The sequence below is a fragment of the Budorcas taxicolor genome, chromosome 12 (genome assembly GCF_023091745.1).
Source record: "Budorcas taxicolor isolate Tak-1 chromosome 12, Takin1.1, whole genome shotgun sequence".
Classification (NCBI taxonomy): Eukaryota; Metazoa; Chordata; class Mammalia; order Artiodactyla; family Bovidae; genus Budorcas; species Budorcas taxicolor.
The window spans coordinates 12,280,710-12,303,856 of NC_068921.1; the positions used below are offsets into that span (position 1 = coordinate 12,280,710).

At 41.0% G+C, this 23,147-nt stretch overlaps 1 protein-coding gene across 1 annotated transcript in view; it reads right to left on the reverse strand.

Annotated features, from left to right (window-relative positions):
• The window catches only part of VWA8 (von Willebrand factor A domain containing 8), a 373,132-nt gene extending 352,345 nt beyond the window's left edge, over nt 1–20,787 (reverse strand). Inside the window, exons 1-2 of the mRNA XM_052649893.1 lie at nt 20,631–20,787; nt 3,440–3,517 (exon numbers count right to left, since the gene is read on the reverse strand). Coding sequence (XP_052505853.1) covers nt 3,440–3,517; nt 20,631–20,787 — 235 coding nt within the window. The remainder of the gene's footprint in view (nt 1–3,439; nt 3,518–20,630) is intronic.
• Between the last annotated feature and the right edge of the window lie 2,360 nt (nt 20,788–23,147).

Sequence of the window (23,147 nt, forward strand, 5' to 3'; positions counted from 1 at the left end):
CAAACATACTAAAAGAAGCTCTTTGGCTAAAGGGAAATGCTTTCAGATGTATGCCTGAATCCGCAGGAAAAAAAAAGCAGCATAAAGCATTGAAATATGGATAAATATTAAAAACTTTTAAAACCATCTTCATTTGTACAATATATTTATTTTATTTAAAATTCTATTATTGTTTAAACAAAAATAACAGTAATAAATCTCTGAGTGTTTTAACACGTATAGAATTAAAATATATGTTGATAATAATACAAAGTATACGTGACATAAATGAAAGTATAGTGTGTAGAGCTCAACAAACTTCAAGCAGGTCAAACTAAAAGAGACCTCATTTAGACACATCATGGCCAAATTATCAAAAGACCAAGACAAGGAGAAAATATCTTGATAGTAGAAAAGCGAGTCATGTGGAGGGGATCCTTGATAAAATTAATAACTGACTTCTCATCGGAAACTATGGAGACCAGAAGCAGTAAGGTGACACAGTCAAAAGTGTTGAAAGAAAAAACTGCCAGCCAAGAAGTCTTCAAACAAAAGTGAAATTAAGAAATTTCCAGAAAAATAAAAAATGAGAATTCATCTCTAGCAGATCTGCCCTATAAGAAATATTAAAAGGAGTCCTTCCTTCAGGCTGAAATAAAAGCACACTAGACAGTAACTCAAATCCACACAGATAACATTCCAGTAAAGGTTACATGTGTAAATGTACTGATAAAAAATACATACTAATATATTTTTGTTTGTAGCTATTTCCTTCTTCCATCTGGTTTCAAGACAAATTCACAAAATGATAATTATAAAACTGTGTTACGAGAGATTTCCCTGGTAGTCCAAGGGTTAAGAATTTGCCTTTCAATGCAGAGGACTCAGATTCAAACTTTGGTTGGGAACTAAGATCCCACATGCTGCGGGGCTAAGTCCAAGAGCCGCAACTAGAGACAAGGCCACATGACACAACTAAGAACCAACACAGCCAAGTAAATAAATAAATGTGTTTTTTTAATTGTGCAGCAAGACTTTTAATATATAAAGATATAATTTGTATGACAATAAATAATACAAAAGAAGTAGAGGGGAACAGCTATGTTGGAGCAAAGTTTTTGTACACTATTGAAATTAAATTAGTATTGATCTGAACAGGTTTGTGTTAAGTTAAATTGCTTCTTAATCCCTAGAGTTACCACTAGGGTACTATTTTTTGAGGAAAATAACTAAAAAAAAAAAAAAAAAATATATATATATATATATATATATATACACACACATATATATAGTCAAACAAAAGCACAACAGAGTGGAGAGGACGGAGCGCAGAGCCTTTTAAGAGGCAGAGTCAGTGGAAATGTGTATTGGATGAAAGTGAGATCTTCTCCTTCAAGAAGCACATGGTCTACTGAAAGAATCTGAAGAGTGAGCAAAAAATTATATTGTGTCCAATGACTGGAACACAGACTAGGGGAAGGACAGTCATAGGAGATAAGGCTGAAACTGGATCATAAAACGTAAAGACCTTTGTTCCTAAGGTATTAGAGTCCTTTAAGGAATTTTGAGAAAAGAATTGACGTGATTTTGAGCAAAGAAATGATGGTAAGTCATTAGAGAAATGAAATCAAAACAATAATAAAATACCATTTCATACTCATGAAAATGCCTACCATAAAAAAGACAATAACAAGTATCGGTGAAGATATGAAGAAACTAGAATCCTTATACATTGCTGGTGGGAAGGTAAAATGGTACCACCTCTTTGGAAAACAGTTTGATAAGTCCTGAAAATGTTAAACACAGAGTTATCATCAGTTCAGTTCAGTTCAGTTCAGTCGCTCAGTCGTGTCCGACTCTTCGCGACCCCATGAATCACAACACACCAGGCCTCCCGGTCCATCACCAACTTCCGGAGTTCACTCAGACTCGCGTCCATCGAGTCCGTGATGCCATCCAGCCATCTCATCCTCGGTCGTCCCCTTCTCCTCCTGCCCCCAATCCCTCCCAGCATCAGAGTCTTTTCCAATGAGTCAACTCTTCACATGAGGTGGCCAAAGTACTGGAGTTTCAGCTTTAGCATCATTCCTTCCAAAGAAATCCCAGAGTTATCATATCACCTTGCAATTCTACTCCTAGGTATATACCCAAGAAAACTGAAAACATACGTCCGTACAAAACTTGTATATGAACATTCATAGCAGTATTATTCATAATATTCCCAAACTGATGAATGAATAAACAAAGTGATATATCCATACAATGAAACATCATCTAGCCGTAAAAAGGAATGACACACTGATACATGCTACAACATGGATGCACCCTGAAAACATGTGAGGTGAAATTAGCCAAACACAAAGAATACACGTCAGATGATCCCATCTATATGAAATGTTCAGACAAGCAAATCCACAGAAACAGAAAGCACATTAATGACTGCCAAAGGCTAGAGGGGCAGCGAGGGGAAGAGGAAGAGGAGGAGGAAACGGGGTAACTATTAATGGATGTGAGGTTTCTTGTTGACTTAAAAAATGTTCTCAACTTACATAGGGGCATGGTTGCACAATTTTGTGAACATTCTAAAAACCACTGAGTGGTACACTTTAAAAAGGTAAATTTTGTGGTTTATTAACTGCATTTCAATAAAGCTGTTATAAAACAAAAACCATGATGAGTTATCATTTCATACCTCGTAGAATGAGTAAAATCAAAAAGACTAGAAATACCAGTGTTGGCAAGGATGGGGAACACTGCTGCTGGTCAAAGGGTAAAACAGTACAACTGGTTTGGAGAACTGTCTGGCAGTGTTGAGTAAAGTTAAGCAGGCATCTACCCTATGACACATCAACTCCTAGTTATTTATTCAAGATAAGTGAAAACTTGTGACCACAAGACTTGTACAGAAATGTTCACAGTACCTTATTCATAGAAGTCCAAAAACGGAAACCATCCAAATGTCCATCAACAGGAGAACAAATGAATTATGATACATAATTATGCAATGGAAAATTACTCAGCAGTCAAAAGCAAGCTGATAGGCACAGGAATATGGATGAATCTCAAAATTATTATCTTGACGGAAAGAAACCAAACACACAGACAAACACACAGACACAAAAACTATACCTTAACTATAGGATTCTATTCACAGAAAGCTGAAGAATAGGCAAAACGAATCTGCCATAGCTGAAGCAAGAGCAATGGCTTCCAGAGCCGGGTAGACGGAAAGGGGCACAAGAGGCCATTCAGGGTGAGGAGAGCGATGTTGGTGGTCATACACGTTTATACAACTGTCAAGCTAATCAAAACAAACGCCTAAGATCTGTGAATCTTATTAAGTCTAAATTTCATCCTAATTCGAACAGAAATAGCAAGATGTGGACAAAGATTCTACTAAAACATTCATGGATGAAGTGATACAAAGTGAAAAATTCATAAATAAATGATTATTTCTTACTGTAGTTTTGTGGCACAAGTTCTGGGTTCTTAGGATTTTTCAACTTGTAGGATACATCTCCAATATTAACTGTATCACCTAAAAAGAGAATACAGAAACACAATCATTGTAAGAAAGCAATACACTATGCCTTCTGCAATACTGATTCTCCTGACTACAGATAAGGATGAGTGTATCACAGATATGACGTGTCAGGCAACCACAGATACACCTGTCCACGTCAGGCACTATGCTGTAAAACTGGCATCTACAGTATAAGTTACACATGCATGTGCGCTAAGTCGCTTCAGTCGGGTCCGACTCTTTGTGACCCCATGGACTGTAGCCCACCAGGCTCTTCTGTCCATGGGATTTTCCAGGCAAGAATACTAGAGTGGGTTGCCATTTCCTTCTCCAGGGGATCTTCCGGAACCAAGGATCAAACTCACATCTCCTGAATTGGCAGGCAGATTCTTTATCACTGAGCCACAAGGAAAGCCAAAATACTGTTAAAGACTCATGTATTTATGCTATTTCATTTAATCTTGACTGTAAGTCAACAAGGCTTCTGTGAGCTATTTCACAGAATTGCTGTAACAGAAACTCCATCTCAAACTAGCTCAGTACAAGGACATTGGGGGTTTTGTTACTACAGTTCTATGAAGTAGCTCACAGGAACCACAAACACAAACACCAGGCTCAGAAAACTAGCTAGGCTCAGAAACTAGCCCACAGTATGCCAGGAAAGGCCACAGGATGCACAGTCCAAAACACATCCCAGGAGCAACTCACTGAGAAACCAGCCCTGGCACCACCAGCTTCACTATGGGACACCATGGGCAGGGAACAACTTTCTCCCCCATTTTATTTTGATATGTCTCAAACCTGTACGAGAGTTTAAAAAACACTATCTTAAGAGGCAAAAGTCATGACTCTTTATCTTTCAAGTCTTCAGAGGCACCTTCTAATAAAAAGCATACTGTCCTAAGTAAACTGTTCTTGCAGTTTTCCTAACTCTGTCATGACTCAACCTCATGGGCAGGAAAACTGAATCGACCCAGCCTACGGCATTAGTCAGAGTCTGGCTGCCCGGGCACAGGGACCTGGAAGCGGGAACCACCGACTTCCAGGGTAAAGCTGGGACCCTGCCTGTAAGCATGCACGCCAGGCAGGGACACCCTCCCTGCCCCCCGCCCCCTCACCTCTCTCTCTCTTGCTCTTTCTCTCTCCCCGCTCCCTCCTCCTTCTCCTCTCACCTCCTTGCTTCTCCTCCTGCCTCATTATGACTCAAGCTTTCTTTGCCTTTCCTTCTTCTGCTCTTCAACATCTTGTTGGGTGTGGAGGCCCCATTCTAGCCTCTCTTCTATCTATAATCGCTTCTTGATGAGCTCATCTGGTCTTGTGCCTTTAAGCACAATATATTGCTTGCTCCCAAATTTATATCTGTAATCTAGACCACAGAACTCGAAGCATGGGCAACAACAGCCTCTGAGATGCCTAACAGTCACCTGCCGGTTGGCATATGCAAAACTGAACTTCTGATCTGTGCGTGCTCCACCCACAGTATCCCCCAGTTCCGTGAATGGCAAGTTAGTGCTTCCAGTTTCTCAGACCAGAAATCTTACAGCCAGTCTTAACTGCTCTCTCCCACACCCCATTAGAAAACAGTACTGACTGTCATTAAGATACGTGTGTGTGTGTATATATATATATATATATATATATATATATATATATATGTAGTACTGCCCACTTCTCCCTCCATCCTCTACCACCACAGTGCCAACACAAGCCAGTTAGGAGTTTACTATTTAAATCCAGTTTCTCCTTTAAACAGTGTTATCTCTCACCTCCTTACACATCTCCTGTCTCGATGCTTGCACTCTACAGTTAATGCTCAACAGAGCGCCCACAGGGATCATAAGAAAACAGGAATGAAGTGATGCCAGTCCTCTCCTCAACCCCCATCTTTGCAGTGGCCTCAAAGGCTATTTCTGATCTGGCTCCTCACTTCCCTTCTAAAGTCATCTCCTGCTAGCGTCCTCCTCTCTTCTACTCAGCCGCAAGTTCTCTCACTTCCTTCAACACGTCAGTCATACATTCATTTCAGGCTTTTGTGCTGGATTTTCCTACTGACTGAAATGCTTTTCCTAAACACATCCATTATCAATCACAGCCCCAGCAAGAAACTGATAGCTCATTCACTGAGTAACTGAGGAGAGAATAATGCAGGAAGCATTTATGAAGGTGTGGGCAGAGTCTGGGAAAACCAACAAAGCTGGAGCAGTACCCTGGGACTAGCAAGAACAGAAAGCCATTACCCCCACCGGACCTGCAGGAGCAAGGGAGAGCACACGGAGCGGGCAGGCAGTTAGAACGATGGACACGGCCAATCCAAGGTGGTGACTGGCAAGGGGGACTGGGGAATAAACACGAAGCAAAACTGACAGGACTGAGAAGCGACAGGAGACAACTTTAAAATCATATCTTAATACGCCTCTCTCAGAAGTGACGGAAGAGGAGGGGAAAAAGGAAGAGTATGGAAGTAAAGACATCCCTTCCTGACCTTCCGGCTAAGACCAAGTGTAGAAGCAAAGACCTGAAAACATTATAAACCACTTAACCTAAATCGCCCTTCTGGAACACTGCACCCAACAATGGCAGAATTCTCTTTAAACACACATGCAACATTCACCAAACTCGATCTCTGGCTGCCTCATAATGCAAGTCTTAATAAATTTCAAAGGACTGAAATCTTACAAAGTATACTTTCTGATCAAAATGGAATTAAACTAGAACCTCATAACAAAAAGATGACATTCGGGAATCAAGTAACAGGCTTCCAAAAAACCCAAAGAAGAACTCACAATGGAAATTGGGCTCATTAAGAAGCAGTGTAGTGGGCTTCCCTGGTTGGCTCTAAGGTAAAGAATCCACCTGGCAATGAAGGAGAAACACGTTTGATCTCTGGTCCAGGAAGACCCCACATACCATGGAGCAACTACGCCCATGCAGCACGACTGAGCCTGGGCTCTGGAGCCTGGGAACGGCAGCTCCTGCAGCCCAAGCACCCTACAGCCTGTGCCCTGCAACAAGGGAGTCCACTGCAACGAGAGGCCCGTGCACCCCAACTATAGAGTGGCCCCTGCTCACCCCAGCTGGAGAAAAGCTCTCAGAGCAACAAAAACGCAGCCAGCCAAACTAATCATAATTACTATTAACAACTAATAAATAAAACAAACAGGGCAGTGATCAATTTGTCATGCCTGCTGCAGGCAAAGAGGAAAATGACACTCACAGGGTGGGGGCATTTGTCCTTCCTGCCTCAAATGCTAATGTTCTTGGCTAACTGTTGTTACCATGATACACTTTGCTGAATCATCTAATCCATACCAATGGCCCCCCTTTGACCTCTGTACAATTAAAGTCTTACGTGTCTACTTTGGCTGAGATCTCTCTCCTGAGTTCCATGCCTCTCAGTAGCCTTTTGGACACTTCGAAATTCCAGACACACCTCAAATTTAACATGAGAAGAACAGAACTCTATGTTCTCTGTGTGTGTTGTCCAACCATCTACAACCAGCTCTACCAGATCTATCTGAGAAAATGATGCTTTTTATCTCAGCCTAGAAGGCAAAAAAAGCAGAGACGTTACTTTACCGACAAAGGTCCGTCTAGTCAAAGCTATGGTTTTTCCAGTAGTCGTGTATGGATGTGAGAGCTGAACAATATAAAAGGTTGAGCACCAAAGAATTGATGCCTTTGAATTGTGGTGTTGGAGAAGACTCTTGAGAGTCCTTGGACTGCAAGGAGATCCAACCAGTCCATCCTAAAGGAGATCAGTCCTGAATATTCATTGGAAGGACTGATGCTGAAGCTGAAACTCCAATCCTTTGGCCACCTGATGCGAAGAACTGAATCACTGGCTAACACCTTGATGCTGGGAAAGATTGAAGGCAGGAGTTTCCTTCAACAGAGGATGAGATGGCTGGATGACATCACCTACTCAATGCACATGAGTTTGAGCAAGCTCCGGGAGTTGGTGTCAGTGAAGCCTGGTGTGCTGCAGTCCATGGGGTTGCAAAGAGTTGGACATGACTGAGCAACTAACCTGAACTGATCCATAGAAAAGCACTAAATTCCTTAACTTGGGTTGTCTGGTTGTTTTGTTTCTTCATTAACAGTGATCTTTTGATGTGTTCTGAGTAGCTGATCTTTACCGCAAAATCTCCTACGTACTCTGACTCCCCCTCATTGCCTCTTTGGAGCAGTCTCTCAGAGTTATCTGAGATGGTATGTCCTGGGTTTGAAGTCCTCAGAAAGTCTGCCAAATGAGACATAACTCTCAACTTCTAGGTTGTGCACTTTTTTCAGACAACAGTTTTGTCAACCAAGCAGGGCATACTTGTCTCCTTTGCCTAAACTCTATGGGGATCCAGAACCCTGAGAGAGCAGAGCCCTCTTGTGCCCGTCCACCTCCTCAGAGTCCAGATGAATCTGGGTCTCTCCTGGCTCCAGGATCTCCTGTTAATGGCTGATGACTCTGAGTTTCATTTGGCAGCATCTCTCAGCACCAGTTGAAAGATATTAGGGAGTGATGCCCTAATCTAAAGGTATTAGGGGAGCCCTGTTGAAAAACACTGAGAGACATCCCTAACTGGAAGATAGAGGAGTCTGGAATTTGCTCAGTAAAAGAAATTGAGAGGTCTGAGTTGAGAGGTTGGGGGAGGAGAATGACTTGAAATATTTAAAGCAGAACTGGAAACCAGCCTCCAGCTAATACTCCAGCTAGATCATACTTGAAAGTACCTAAATTATACTAAAAAAAGATCTTAACCTTAAATGACCAAACTGGGGGAGGAGGGGGGAGGTGTGTGCATGCAGTTAAGTTAAAAATTTGGCTTGATAAAAAATATCTTTTCAGAATTCTGACCTTAAACAAAATCTTTGTAGAGGGGACTTGCATTTCTCTTCCTGTGTCTTTGAGATGTATCAATAAATGTTCTGCCTGATCTTCTTAGGGTGTGTGTGTGGCGGGGGGGGGGGGGGGGGGGGGGGGGGAGGGGGGGGGTGCATGCGTGTACTTTTAGAATTTTATTTAGGTGACATCCTCCCCATTCTCTTACAGGGAAGCCTCTTACATCTTACTAGTTTGAATCACTGTTAGTATATATCTCATTAATAGCCAAATGATGAATGCTTTAAATTAGAGAAGCTTTTAAATTGGTAAGTTTTTAGAGAGCTATCATTATAAACGGCTGTTTTACTGGTATCTATAAAAATTAAATTAAAGATGGGAAAAAGGAAATATATCTAATGGCTATCCTCAGAACTTCCTTAGTTTAAAACAAGGAAGAAAAAAAAACAGTTTGGGAAGTTTTATTTGTGGTCTTTGCTTCCCCTCAATGGGTCTTACAGATGCTAATAAAAACATCAGAATAATTAATGTTAACAGAAAAAAAACTGTAAGGAAAGTCTAGATACTTTTTCCAACAAGGTAGAAATCTTAAAAAGACTTACCCCAAATAGATAAAGAAATCTTTAAATGGTTATTCAAAATGCAATAAATAAAATGGACACTTAAGGGATTAAAACACAAGGTTTTGACATTACACTACCTAAGGTTAAGTGGACCAGAAGGGAACCCCATGCGGTCCCCAACATTAAAAGCCAAACAAGTCCTCTCTATTTACTCCAGATTTTTTAAGTATATGTTTAAGGGGCTGTAAAAAAAATTACACTGAGATACCTGACCAACAATTAGGCCAACTAATCAAGATTAACAAAAGGGCCTGAGTTTCATGGCTCAACGCCCTCTATGGGGATCCCAGAGCCTTTAAAAAAAAAAAAGATAAAATGGACAGGGAATAAAAAGAAAACCTTCTAGAACTCCTCCTGTAAGATCAAAACTTGCTGACTGGATTCTAGTGAAAACTAAAGATATAAAAGATAGAACTGAAATAAGTACGTAAGAATTGATATATTTTCATTGGTTTTATATAAGATGGCTACATCTGTTTTCTTTAATTCTGAGATAGACATGGTTCACTGAGGAATACTTCCTGTGTGGTATTATAAGACAACATATAGATCTGCTTGTCAGGAAATACTAATTAAATATATTAAAGGAAATCAATAGGGACTTCCCTGGTGGCTTAGATGATAAAGCGTCTGCCTACAATGCGGGAGACCTGGGTTCGATCCCTGGGTCGGGAAGATCCCCTGGAGAAGGAAATGACAATCCACTCCAGTATTCCAGTACTATTGCTTGGAAAATCCCATGGACAGAGGAGCCTGGTAGGCTACAGTCCATGGGGTCGCAAAAAGTGGGACACGACTGAGCAACTTCACACACACACACACACACACACCTGAGCCATACAATGGAGAAAAAAGTGGGAACTAATATTCAAGGACTAACAAAAATAAAAACAGTGATTTTGCTGTTTAACTTATGAACTTAGAAAGAGGCTCTTTGTTGAATGCTTTATATGAGTTTTTGAAGGCATGATACAGTAAACTCTAAAATTCTAGAACAAAGAACTCTTGAATTTTAATTACAAATCTCTGATATGGAAAAGCAACTTTCAAATATTATATATATAATTATATAATAAAATACATATAAACATATATATATATATATAGCGGCAAATCAATCTTTTAACATCACTGAGGTGACAAACAGTTCTTCAGGTAATTAAAAACAACTGTTTTTGTCCTGCAAAGCTCTGCAAATCAGAAATGTAAATATAGCCCACAATGACCTGAGATTGAGTCTAATTGCTCAGTCAGGCAAAACCTGAAGCCAAGGGGAAAAAATTACAAAGGTGGTAATTTTAAATTCAAACCACTGGAAAGCCTCCCTCAACTGAAAATCTAATTCATAGACTTCTTAGAATCTTTATCAAAGACAAACACAAATCTTTAAACCTCTTTTCCACACACAGTAAAGTCCCAGTCATCTAAGCAAGCCAATTTAATTCATCTCAAGTGTTATTTACAAACTAGTAAGTTTATACTGTAATACCTGATTCATTTCTAAGTTTCTTAAGTGCAGCCATGAGCTCTCTAGTTTTGCCTATTCATATATCTCTGTACACGTTATATATATGAGATATCTCTATCTCTAGAAAATATCAAAATTAAATTTATAAGAGCTCTATTTAATTGACTCAAAAGTAAATGCTTACAAACTAAATATCTCTACACAGAAAGAAACTGATCAAAATGACTTTCAAGTTCATGTTAATTGAAAACATTTAATATTAAGTTAATACCTGGTCTTAAGGTTAGTTTAAGTTTGTTGAGCTAATTAATATAGACATGTCTTTAGAGTGACCAACATTAGGTACAATACTTATTGTACCAAGGTTTAATGGAAGTTAAATAAAACTTGTTAATATCTATTGCAAATTTGTCAGTATGAAAAATAACTTGGTATAATAAATATTTACAAGTGAATTCATTGCAAATGAGATAGTTTTTGGATGAACTTTTAAGGAATAATTATATTTAAGGAAGGTCTACTTAAGAATAATCTCTCCAGATATTTGGCAACTTGAATTTAGAGCTATGCTAAATTAAGTGATGGAAGTTTATTAAATAACAAGTCATTCTCAAATAAAATAAGATATGCCAATTACTTAACAGAGAAACTAAAGGTATTTAGGACTTATTAATGAATATGTTTGGTGCTACCCTGAGATGTTCTTTACAAAAAAGAAAGGTTTTTAGAAATTATCACTAGTATTTATGTTCGCCAATCTACAGAAAGCTAATGTAAAAGATGGTTCATAATTGCTTACTTCTTAGTTTTCACTAGAAATTAAGGTTTTTAAGAGTTGAGGATTCTAATTCAAACATGTAATTAAAGCTAACAGAAATAATAAAGGAAACATTTCAGTATATAGTAGGAAAGTGGAATGTGTGTTTTTCAGAAAAGGAGGTATTAAAAATGGAACTACATGATATTAAGAGAAAAGAAAGTAAGTTTATCTTAGAGCTGGTTGTTTCTGGATGGAAAGACTAAAGGACAAACTAGACAAAGACAGATACAGGCAGTGATGGAAGGTTTGTGGATGGTCAGGATTGGCTAGATTTAGATCAAAGTTAATTAGGTGAATTTTGTTGTTAAAAGTAAGCTGGTAAAAGACTAGATTTAATTTTCTCTCTCTTTTAAGAGAATAGTTTTCTTTGCCTTTGATCAGAAAGCACAGGATACTGGCCCCAGTTATCTGAGATGGCTATCAAAGGAATGAGCTCAATGAGCCTAGACTTTGCATCTCCCCATACATGTATGTTTGCCTTTCATAACAGACTGTGTGACTTCCCGCGCCCTTAAGTGGTCTGTATTTGTTTTCTGAAATCATTTGTGACTTTGGTTAAATTAACATCAATTCATATGACCTATGATACTCTTGTGTTTGTTCTTGTTTTTAAATTGGGGTATAATCACTTTATAATATTACGTTAGTTTCTGCTGTACAACAACATGAATCAGCTGTATGTATACATATCCCCTCCCTCCCTGTTGCGTTTTAAAACCTTTTTGATATTGTTAACAAACTTCCCAAACATGAAAATCTAACAAGTTCTTTTAGCTTCCAGCTAACTCTTCAAATGAAGAAGGAAATGGCAACCCACTCCAGTATTCTTGCCTAGGAAATCCCACGGACAAAGTCTGAGCCTGGTGGGCTAAAATCCATGGGGTCACAAAGAGTTGGACATGACTTAGCAACTGAGCACTGAAAACAACTCTTCAAAGGAACACTGTGAAACCTCAAAGAGGACTGTTAAACTAATTAGGCTTATCTGGTATGTTGAATTACTTGAGAAACATTGTCAAGTGACTGGAGGTGAACTTTAGGTTATAATGTATAGGTGAATGTCATTAATATATTCCAAAATTTATATGGAATTCCTAAAATGTGATATACGCCCTGATACAATGTTATCAGTCATAATTCTGTGTGTGTGCTAAGTCGCTTCAGGTGTGTCCAACTGTGTGCGACTCTATGGGCTGTAGCCCATCGGGCTCCTCTGTCCATGGGATTCTCCAGGCAAGAGTACTGGAGTGAGCTGCCATGCCCTCCTCCAGGGGATCAAACCCAGGGATCAAACCCAGGTCTCTTAAGTCTCTTGCATTGGCAGGCGGGTAACACTAGCACCACCTGGTTCTCTTAAAATGTTTCATGTCACAGAAATAGTTTCTTGCCAACTGCACTGTACTCAAATCTCTAACCATGCCAGTCTAAGTTTTGTCCTTTATAGACAATCATTAGTTTACACTGATAGTTCAACAAAATGAGTCAAGAAGACTCATAAAAAGGGCTTTTTAACAAATACAAGTTTCTGAAAGTCTTTAGATAAATATGATTTATAACTTTATGACTTTTTCGGAAACATATTGGCTTTTAATATTTGTTATCCAGAAAAAAAAAAAACTTACCTCTTATGCTATGGCCTACAACAAATTGATGAACTATACCTTTGTAAACAAAAATATAACATTTTTCTCTCTACCTGATCCTTTCAGAATTTGGCTTCTCTGGCTAGCTTTCTGTGGACTTCATGGTTTATTGCAACCAATTATAACTAGTTATACTAATAACGAGTCATACTAATCATTAATTTGTTCTGTTTCCATATTCTTCATTCTTTGTGTCTCCCTGCTACACCTTGACTTTACCAATGTTATTAGCTGTATTACTTATATCCTATCTATTTTATAAGATTCTTTTCTCTTACATTACCCAATGTGTAACCAGGCAAAAAAATTGATAATGGCTAAACATCTTGAGGTATTAGATCACATTTATAATTCTACATACTAACAATTTTCAAAATAAATAGGATAATTTTAACAGTGTAATTCTACGTATGGGAAAAAGCAACAAGAGAAAACGTTTTCTGGATCATAATAGACTAGTAAATCAGAGGATCCAGAGGATTTTAAATTATCAATGGGGTCTAATCCAGAAATTAGCACCTGGAGTGGTATATCAAGAACCTTTGCCTGACCTAGAAATAAGCATTCCTAGCAATGTGGGACAAAAGTTGGTTGTGAAATGTCTCTCAAACATTGGTCATATTTTGGACCGGAGAGACCGTGAACTAAAATACTGCCTGCCATATCAGTAAACAAAGAATGTTGCAGCCATCAAGCCGCACGTTACACCCACCCAAAGGTGAGCCCTGAGGGGACTCAGGATGGAAGCAAGCTCCCCACCGCTACAGCCACCCTTGAAAGTGCACTCTGAGGGGACATGAGGTGAGAAGGCAGAGGGTACCGGCCCCAGCTGTCGGAAGCGTGGTTCAAAGGAGCGAGCCCTACTTTGCGCCCTTCCACACACAGGAAAGCACGACATCCCGTAACTGCAGACACCTGGTCTTCCTTCACTAACAGCATCCTTTCGATGCTCTAACCACCTGGTCTTCACTGCAAAATCTCCTACATACGCTGGCTCCCCCGCTTGGCCCTGGAGCAGTCTCTCAAAGTCGTCTTCGATGCAGTGTCCTGGCCCTGAAGTCCTCAGAAAATCCACCAAATAAAACTCTCAGCTTCTAGGCTGTGCTTTGTTTTTCAGACTACACATTTTAAAAATACATTTTAAAGAGTGTTGTAACAATTTTTGGTTTTAAATGTCAATATTTACAATACACTGGAGACAACATGCTCTTCAACTATTATACTTATCAGGGAAATTTCTAGATATCCACCTAAAAATGTACATAGGGATATATATTTGTAAAACCTAAGAACTAAGTGAGAAAAACATTTGAAGACCACTGTTCAGTCTGTAAGACTATAGCATTTTGTCAGCAAAGTCTATGTTTTAATTATTTTTGTATCCCCAGTGCCAAAAATAATACCTCAAACCAACCAGGTATTCAATAAATGAATATATAAATGAATGATTACATTGAGTTGGACCAGAAGTTCCTTCAGGTTATTCCATAATGTCTTATGGAAAAACTCAAACGGACTTATGGCCAACCCAATAGTTTTTAGTCAAAATACTGTTTTTCTTAATTAGGTTTTGTTTCAAGCCCCCTGTTTTCTACATTCTTTGAGAATAGCCCATCTTCTAACGTGCTCAGAAATCAAGTAATTAAAAATATAATAAACTGAGCAAAAATGTAAAAAAAAAAATCAAGTCATTTATTTGTAAAGGATTCATATAAGTGAAGTACTATAAGTATTAACCTAAAAGACAAAAATGATACTTACACAACAGGTAATACAACATAAGCAAAAGACATTAATGCACGCCTCTCTTCAAATAAACCACAAAAACATTTTGGTTAAGTGCAATTATTTGTTTAAAAAGATTCGAGTTAATAAAACACTCATAATGGAAATTGTTAGAATAACTAAGAATGAGTTAACAGAAAGTATAAATTGTTATCGAATATGCTGCTTAACATTTATTACATTTATCATGACAAATAATGCCAAAATGTAAGCACTGAGCTTTCAATGAGAACTGACTCACTGGAAAAGACCCAGATGCTGAGAAAGACTGAAGACAGGAGGAGAAGGGGATGGCGGAGGATGAGATGGCTGGATGGCACCACTGACTCGATGGACATGAGTTTGAGTGAACTCCGGGAGTTGGTGATGGGCAGGGAGGCCTGGCGTGCTGTGATTCATGGGTTGAAGAGAGTCGGACACAACTGAGCGACTGAACTGAACTGAACTGAACTGAACTTCTTCTCATATTGTGAGCTATAAGGACAGTCAAAATCTAGGCCTGTCAGTAAGGCTATCACTGCTACCACCTTAAGACAGCCTGCCAGACACAAACCAATACAGCAGAAAATCAGACTCAGCAAAGGAAGAGTAGAGAGTGGTGGAACCAAGGGAAAGGCGGAGAGCCCAAGCCCTAAAGAAATTCTGACATCCTGCATCTAGCCGAGGCTGAAGTCACTGGACTGCTCATCTATGTGAACCCATGACACGTTTTTCTGTACATATTTCTGTCACTGAAAACCTCATGACTGCTAACTACTACAACCAATTTTGTGTAGTAAAGGCAGGTGGAGCAAGTGTCACTATTCCTCCTTTACAAAGAAGACACATACTCAGAGAAAAATACAGCACATTTTGGCCCTGAGGATATTCTGAGAACAAACATTTCAATCAAAATAATACTAATAGTCATAAATTTTCATCAAGTGATTAGCTTTAGAATAAAATTAAGCCAAAAGGACTTCTTGATCAAGTTTTATAGAGCACTTTTTTTTATTTAAAGTATTATTTTATAGTAAAGATTTGTCAATTACTCTTTTGTCCATAGAGAATTTCACCAATTATATCCTCTACCCTCTGTCCTCTGTTTTCCTTTATGGCTATCAGTGTGGACTGAATATCAAAAAGATTGCTCTTTCTTCAATTTTTAATCAACAAACGTTGTAGTATATAGCTCTGCCAGAAGTTTATTTGATAGTTTCAATGGCACCCCACTCCAGTACTCTTGCCTGGAAAATCCCATGGACGGAGGAGCGTGGTAGGCTGTAGTCCATGGGTCGCTAAGAGTCAGGCACGACTGAGCGACTTCACTTTCACTTTTCACTTTCATGCACTGGAGAAGGCAATGGCGACCCACTCCAGTGTTCTTGCCTGGAGAATCCCAGGGACAGAGGAGCCTGGTGGGCTGCCGTCTATGGGGTCAAACAGAGTTGGACACGACTGAAGCGACTTAGCAGCAGCAGTAAGTCTTTACATTTTTTGTATGACTGATAGTTTTTATTTAATTTTTGGCCAACCCAGGAGAATTGTGGGTATTTTCTTCAGATAGTTCAAAGCTGTTCTATTGCCAAGATCTTTATCTATCTCAAAAATGCTTTTCTTAGTTACATATTTCAGGCACATCCATGGGCAGCCCTTCTTCTACAATGGGAGATCCAATGATTCTTGCCTGCCAAATTGTAGGCTACAAATCAAGTTAATTAATATACACACCTTAGGACTTTCAACTCTGAAACAGACTCACAATTCAATGACCTGCAACTCTGAACTAAACCAACCAAAGAAGTTGGCTTACTTCTAGGTTTCTCAACAGACTGATTTACTGGGCCAGATGATTCTTTATTGTGAGGGGATGTCCTGTAGAATGGTAGAATGTTTAGCAGATTCAAGGGTTTCTACCCATTAGATATAAGTAGCACCCCCTTTCTCTTGGTAAGGGCAACCAAAAAATGCATTCAGACATTGCTGAATGCCCCCTGGGGAAGGGGAATTACCTCAGTTAAGAACCATGTAAGTGTCATTTTTTTTTTTTTAATACAAAACTTAGACCCAAGAGGAAACCAAATTTATCAGCAGTTTCCAGGTTAGTCTCTGTGTTCCCAATAAATTGTTTTCCTAGCAATTTATTCACTTACAACTGTCCTGGGATGTTATTGCTAAATTCTTTAATACACAAAACTCACTGTCCTCAGGTGCAAAGTAGTTAATAAGTCCTCCAAAGTTCAATGCCTAGTAAATAGAGAGCTAAGACTTGCGCACACACACATATAGGTTTTCCCCTTTACACTATATTTCTGAATTGAAGCAGGAGTTCTATGTTTCCCTTCCCCAAAGTCATTAATTCTATTATAAACTAAGGATATAATCTTAAAATCACAAAGATATATACTGATGGATGTTTATTACACCATTTATGGGTTTAAAAATAGATAACCTGAATGTCTAAGAATAGGAAACTGGTAAAATAAATCATATGGATAAATATATGAACTTAATGCTTATTTAAAATAACCATATAGAGCAATATTTATCACCATATTAATACATTCCGAACAGCTGAGAATAAATTATAAAACATACATGATTCACTTTTTTAAAAAGAAATTTGTATTCATATACATAATAATATACATATTATTTTACAAAACCTGGGCTTCCCTGGTAGCTCAGATGGTAAGCGTCTGCCTACAATGCAGGAGACCAGGGTTCAATCCCTGGGTGGGGAAGATCCCCTGGAGAAGGAAATGGCAAGCCACTCCAGTATTCTTGCCTGGAGAATTCCACGGACCAAGGAGCCTGGTAGGCTACAGTCCATGGGGTCGCAAAGAGTCAGACACGACTGAGCGACTTCACTTCACTTTAAAAAATCTGGTAACATTAACACAAAAAAAGACAATCATGAATCTACATGGAAACAGTCCATTTTAGAGGACTTCTCTGTATTTTACTTACAACAAACCTAGATTTCTTATACAGAATTTTTAAATACTTCTGTTAAAAAACTTATACACAAAAGTCATAAAGTAGTGAAACCCTTTAATAATAACAGTATAAAAGGACGGTGTTCAAAATGTCAAAGTGGACTTACAGAGTTATGTTTCCATATTATCACTTGATCCATGATAGACCTGTGCCTGTTTGACATGAGAGTCCTACTGAACTAATCTGTCTCTTCCTGAGGAAACACTACAATAATCTTTATTGAAAATTCTTTGCAGGGAATTCCCTGGCAGTCCAGAGGTTAAGACTCTGCACTCTCACTGCTGAGGGCCCAAGTTCAACCACAGCTCAGGGAACTAAGATACCACAAGCAACTTAGCCAGCCAAAACAACAGCAACAAAAGAACTCTGCAGCAGCTAACCTCCTTGTTAACCTCTTTGTTCTAAAACCAAGAGACAATACAACTAATTGAAGTGTAAAGAGATATGCAGAATTTACAAATTATGGATGTTTAGACAAAGGATAAAAAGCGGTGGGTTTGGGTTTGTTTTTGTTTGTTTTTAAACAAAATGACCCTCTCTTTCCTCTGCTTCTCAGGCTTTATAAAGCTCCTATCTTAAAGGCCAACACAGCAAATTCCAGTCACTCCTGCTCCCTCTGTATGAACTGGAACATAATAAGACACTGAATGCTTATTAGGTACAACGAGTTGACAGGCACAAAAAGGAATATAAAAATAAATAAGACATACATACAGCCTAGGAGAGATAAAAATAGTATATAATTTATATCTATTGTTTATGTACCGTGTTGTTCTTTTTCCAAACTACTAGGAAGCAATGTCAATTACTGGCAGAGAGAAGAGTTACCAGTCACATGGCTGAGTGCAGATGAGCACATCTTCCCAATCTAAACTGTAATTCATTACGGCACACTGCTATTTGTGGTTTACATTTGTCTATGTGTGACATCTGGTTCAAAAGGGGACACTCCAACCTTGATGGCCAGTGTTACATCCTAGGGAAGCCCAGAGCTTGCTGCCTGTTTACCTGGCTCACAGCTGTTTTTACTTGAGTCCAGATCTCTGGTGAGTCTCCAGGTACATTTATCCTCAGTCCTCGTATCTTCAACCTTAAGAACCTTTGTGGTAGCAAGGCAAGTAGGGTTAACATAACTTACTCTTTGTGTTATGATGCTAAGTGACTGAGTCTAAGAAGTGAACACGTCATTAGTAATGTGTACGTGAGTCTCACATTTGCAGCAAAGCTTGTACTTTGGATTTGCTCAACATAATACACATTTTGAGGTCATGTCTAAATGTTTTTATAGTCAACATGCATTGTTCATGTACAAAGAACAATTAATATTTAAAGTTCACAGGACTTAACCCTGCTAAGGTCCCCTGGAGGACGAAATGGGAACCCACTCCAGTATTCTTGCCTGGAAAATCCCATGGACAGAGGAGCCTGCTGGGCTACAGTCCATGGGCCAAAAAGAGTCAGACACGACTTAGCAATTCAGCACACACACAGGCAACAGCCTACCTAGATAGTTCTCACAGTTCAAACCAAAAAGGAACTGTTTTCATTTCTTCTAAAGTCAAGAAAACAGAATAAACCTCACATAGCTGAAAATATACTAAAAATAATAAAGAAGCTAACTTTGAACATTAATATATGTCAGGGACCCTAATAACTAATTAAATCCTCACAACAACCCTATCTAATATACTTTCCTTATCCTCATTTTACAGTTAAGAAAACTGGGACACAAAATTAGGTAACCTACTCTCAAATCCCCAAATACATATATATACACACACACACACAGTGCAGAAATGGGCTCCAACCCAGGCTGATTCATTCTAAAGCCTGAGTTATAAATCTTTGACCTCTGCTAAGGCAAAGGAGAAACAAACAGCTCAAAGAACGAAGAAGAAAAAAAAAAAAAATCCTAGAAACGTAATAATTGAAAAAGGAGCAAAACATGAAATAAAACTCTATACAGGAAAAAGGAAAAAAGCATTTGTTCAATGAAATGAATCAAATAGATAGGACTTAATCTCCCTCATTTCTGACAAGGAAAATTACTGGTGGGTGGAGGGAGCAGCGTGCAAGAGAAACAACGAAACTAGCAATTTCATAGTGAAAATCTCCCTTATTCTTGGCAACGACGCTGAATATCTTGCCTAGAATCACTCTGCCACTCAAGTGAAGCAACAACATACATCCCTTTCCTTAACCAGCACAGAGGATCTAACTCCAGCACAAACACAAGAGTCCCTAAAACCAGCCCGGGCAGAGCCAGGAAATACTTTGCTTAGAAATCTGAACAGCGAATTCCCTGGTGGTCCAGTGGTTAGGACTCGGGCTTTTCACTGCCAAGGGTTAGCTGTGTGATCTGCAGGAAGTCACTTTTCTTTTCTAGGTCTCCATGACCTCAATCACGTAGAGTTAAGGGTTTAAACTAAATCAAGTTGCGGTTTGGGTTCTAGAACATCGTGAACTGGGAGAAAAGAAAACTTCCAAGCAGAACTTCGACAGAAAGGCTCACGGATACGTTTAAAACAGAACGAAAGGGTTCTCCGGCGAGAATGTACACTTGTCAGCGGCCGCCAGCCCTGGCTGGAACATGGCACGGACTGACTTCCATCCAGGTCCTGGGGACTCGGAGAGCAAGGTCAGGCCCAGCTTTCCGCAGCCTCTGAGGGCAGCTGCATGAACCCCTGGTGTACAGTAATCTAAGTCAGAATCCCGGGGTGGGATGGTGAAGGAACCACTGGGGTCAGGAAAAAGCATCATTTCAGATCATCAGGAACCTAAAGCCAGGCCCCTCGCATCACAGAAGGAGGCTCAGAGACTGCAAACGCCTGGCCCCGCGCTACCCAGCAGACAGAGGCGGAGACTAGAGCTCCCGGAGCCGCGCTCCTTCCCAAGGGAGCCGCGGGGAGTGAGGGGGCGCGGGGACGCGGGGGGCCCGCGCGCGGCGAGCGCGGCCGCGGGGCGCCCCGGGGTTACCTGAGCCGGCCCCCGCCCCTGCGTGCAGAAGCCTGGCCTCCGAGCGCGGCGCGGCGCCTCCCGGCTGGCGCCGCACCACCTGCCGCAGGAGCAGCCGCACGCGCCGCGCGGCCCCAGGGCCGCCAGGCGGCCCGAGGAGCAGGAGCCGCGACTGCATGGGCGCCGTCGCCGAGCGCAGGGACAGGGGGTCCGCGGCGAGCGGCGCTGCGGGACGGGCGGCGTGAGGCGGCGCGACGAGGGGGACAGGAAGCGGCGGCGCGCGGAGTCCGCCGGAAATTCCTTCCCCCGGCGCGCCCGGCTCGGCCGGCCCGGGCGGCCCTGGGCCCGCTGGGGTGCCGGTCCCCGCCGCCTGGAGCCGTGCCCGGGGCCGGCGGGGAGGAGCGCGTGCCGGCGGTGGCCCCGGGGCGCGCCTCGCCCTCACCTGCCGCGCGTCCCCGGACTCCCCGACAGGCCTCCGGCGGCTCCATACGGTCCCGTCAGTGCTAGGGACTTCAGGAGATGCTAAAGGGTGTGAGGAGCCTTTGATGGTGTCACTCTTTCTTGGTTAATGGCCCGGTCTTCGTGTATTTCGTGTTCCCTGTGACCCCATGGACTGCAGCACGCTAGGCCTCCCTGACCTTCACCGTCTCCAGGGGCTTGCTCAGACTCACGTCCATTGAGTCAGTCGGTGATGCCGTACAACCATCTCATTCTCTGCCGTCCCCTCTCCTCCTGCCCTCACTCTTTCCCAGCATCAGGGTCTTTTCTCCTGAGCCGGTTCTTCGCATCAGGTGGCCAAAGTATTGGAGCTTCAGCTTCAGCGTCAGTCCTTCCAGTGAATATTCAGGGTTGCTTTCGTTTAGGATTGACTGGTCGGATCTCCTTGCAGTCCAAGGGACCCTCAAGAGGCTTCAACACCACCTTCAAAAGCATCAATTCTTCAGCCTTCTTTATGGCCCAACTGTCACATCCATACATAACTACTGGCAAAACCATAGCTTTCCAGTACACTGCTTCAAACCCTTTCCAGAATTGCATAGGTCTTCTGGAGATTGTGGGTACACCTATCTGGATTTGTTGTAACCACACCTGTGTATTCAATCAATACCTGAAAGCCTAACCCCCCCCTCCACCCCACCCCCTCAGGTTCTATTAGTTAGTGTTAGTTTCTCAGTCCTGCCCGACTCTTCGTGACCCCATGGACTGCAGTCCACCAGGCTCCTCTCTCCATGGGATTTTCCAGGCAAGGATGCTGGAGTGGGCATGTTTTATTACCACACCTTAATAAATTCTAAACAGAAAACTCACATCTTGGCGATACACTGGCCAAAATGTCAGTAAGGACCCAAATCAAACCCTTTGTGGGTTGTTCTCCCATGCAAGAGTTCAGTTCAGTTGCTCAGTCGTGTCCAACTCTTTGCAACCCCACGGACTGCAGCACACCAGGCCTCCCTGTCCATCACCAACTCCCAGAGTTCACTCAAACTCATGTTCATTGAGTCAGTAAGGCCATCCAGCCATCTCATCCTCTGTCATTCCCTTCTCCTCTCACCTTCAATCTTTCCCAGCATCAGGATCTTTTCAAATGAGTCAGCTCTTGGCATCAAGTGGTCAAAGTATTGGAGTTTCAGCTTCAACATCAGTCCTTCCAATGAACATTCAGGACTGATTTCCTTTAGGATGGACTGGTGCAAGAGTTACATAAGCATAATCTATGTCTTTAGTAAGAGAAGAAAGTATGACACTGGCTAAAGCTGCCTCTCTGTCATGCATGCCAAAAGGGGAAGTGGTACTACCACAAAACAAAGGCTAATATAACTATACCACATCTCCAAAATATCAGGAGTGCATTGAGCAAGGCAAAACGTTTACATTGTCACACCAAACAAACAGCAGGCAAAGAGAATGCAGAAGACTTCACTTAGAGCTAAAGACCTTGCCAACTCGAGAGCTGTTACCATCTTTAAATTATACTGAGCACCTACCTTATGTGTGACACTGTGATGGGTGCTGAGAAGAAAGTGGGTAGGGGACTTCACAAGAAAACAGCTGAGGGAACTTCCCTAGGGGTCCAGTGGCTAAAAGTCTGAGCTCCCAATGCAGGGGGCCTGAGTTTGGTCCCTGGTCAGCGAACTGGATTCTACTTGCCACAACTAAGAGTTTCCATGCCCCAACTAAAGAGTCCCCATGCCACAGTGAAGAGCAAAGATCCTGCATGCTACAGCTAAGACCAGGTTCAGCAAAATAAATATTTTTTAATGAAAAAGGAAAAAAGTTGAACTGGGTGAGACTGTGCACCTTGCTGAGGACTGGACTTAACATGTTCAGGCTGAAACAGGCTTCTAATGTAGTTGGGGAGATAGTGAAAATAAAGTTACTGAGTTTGCATAGTGCATTACAACGTAGTTACACATGTATGTTCTTAACTTCATACCAACAATAACCCTTCAGACTGCTAGGGGAGAATAGATGTAGAATGTAACAATTTATGAAATACCTCTCCCACTTTGAGTGCATCCTATATGTCCGGCATTGTGC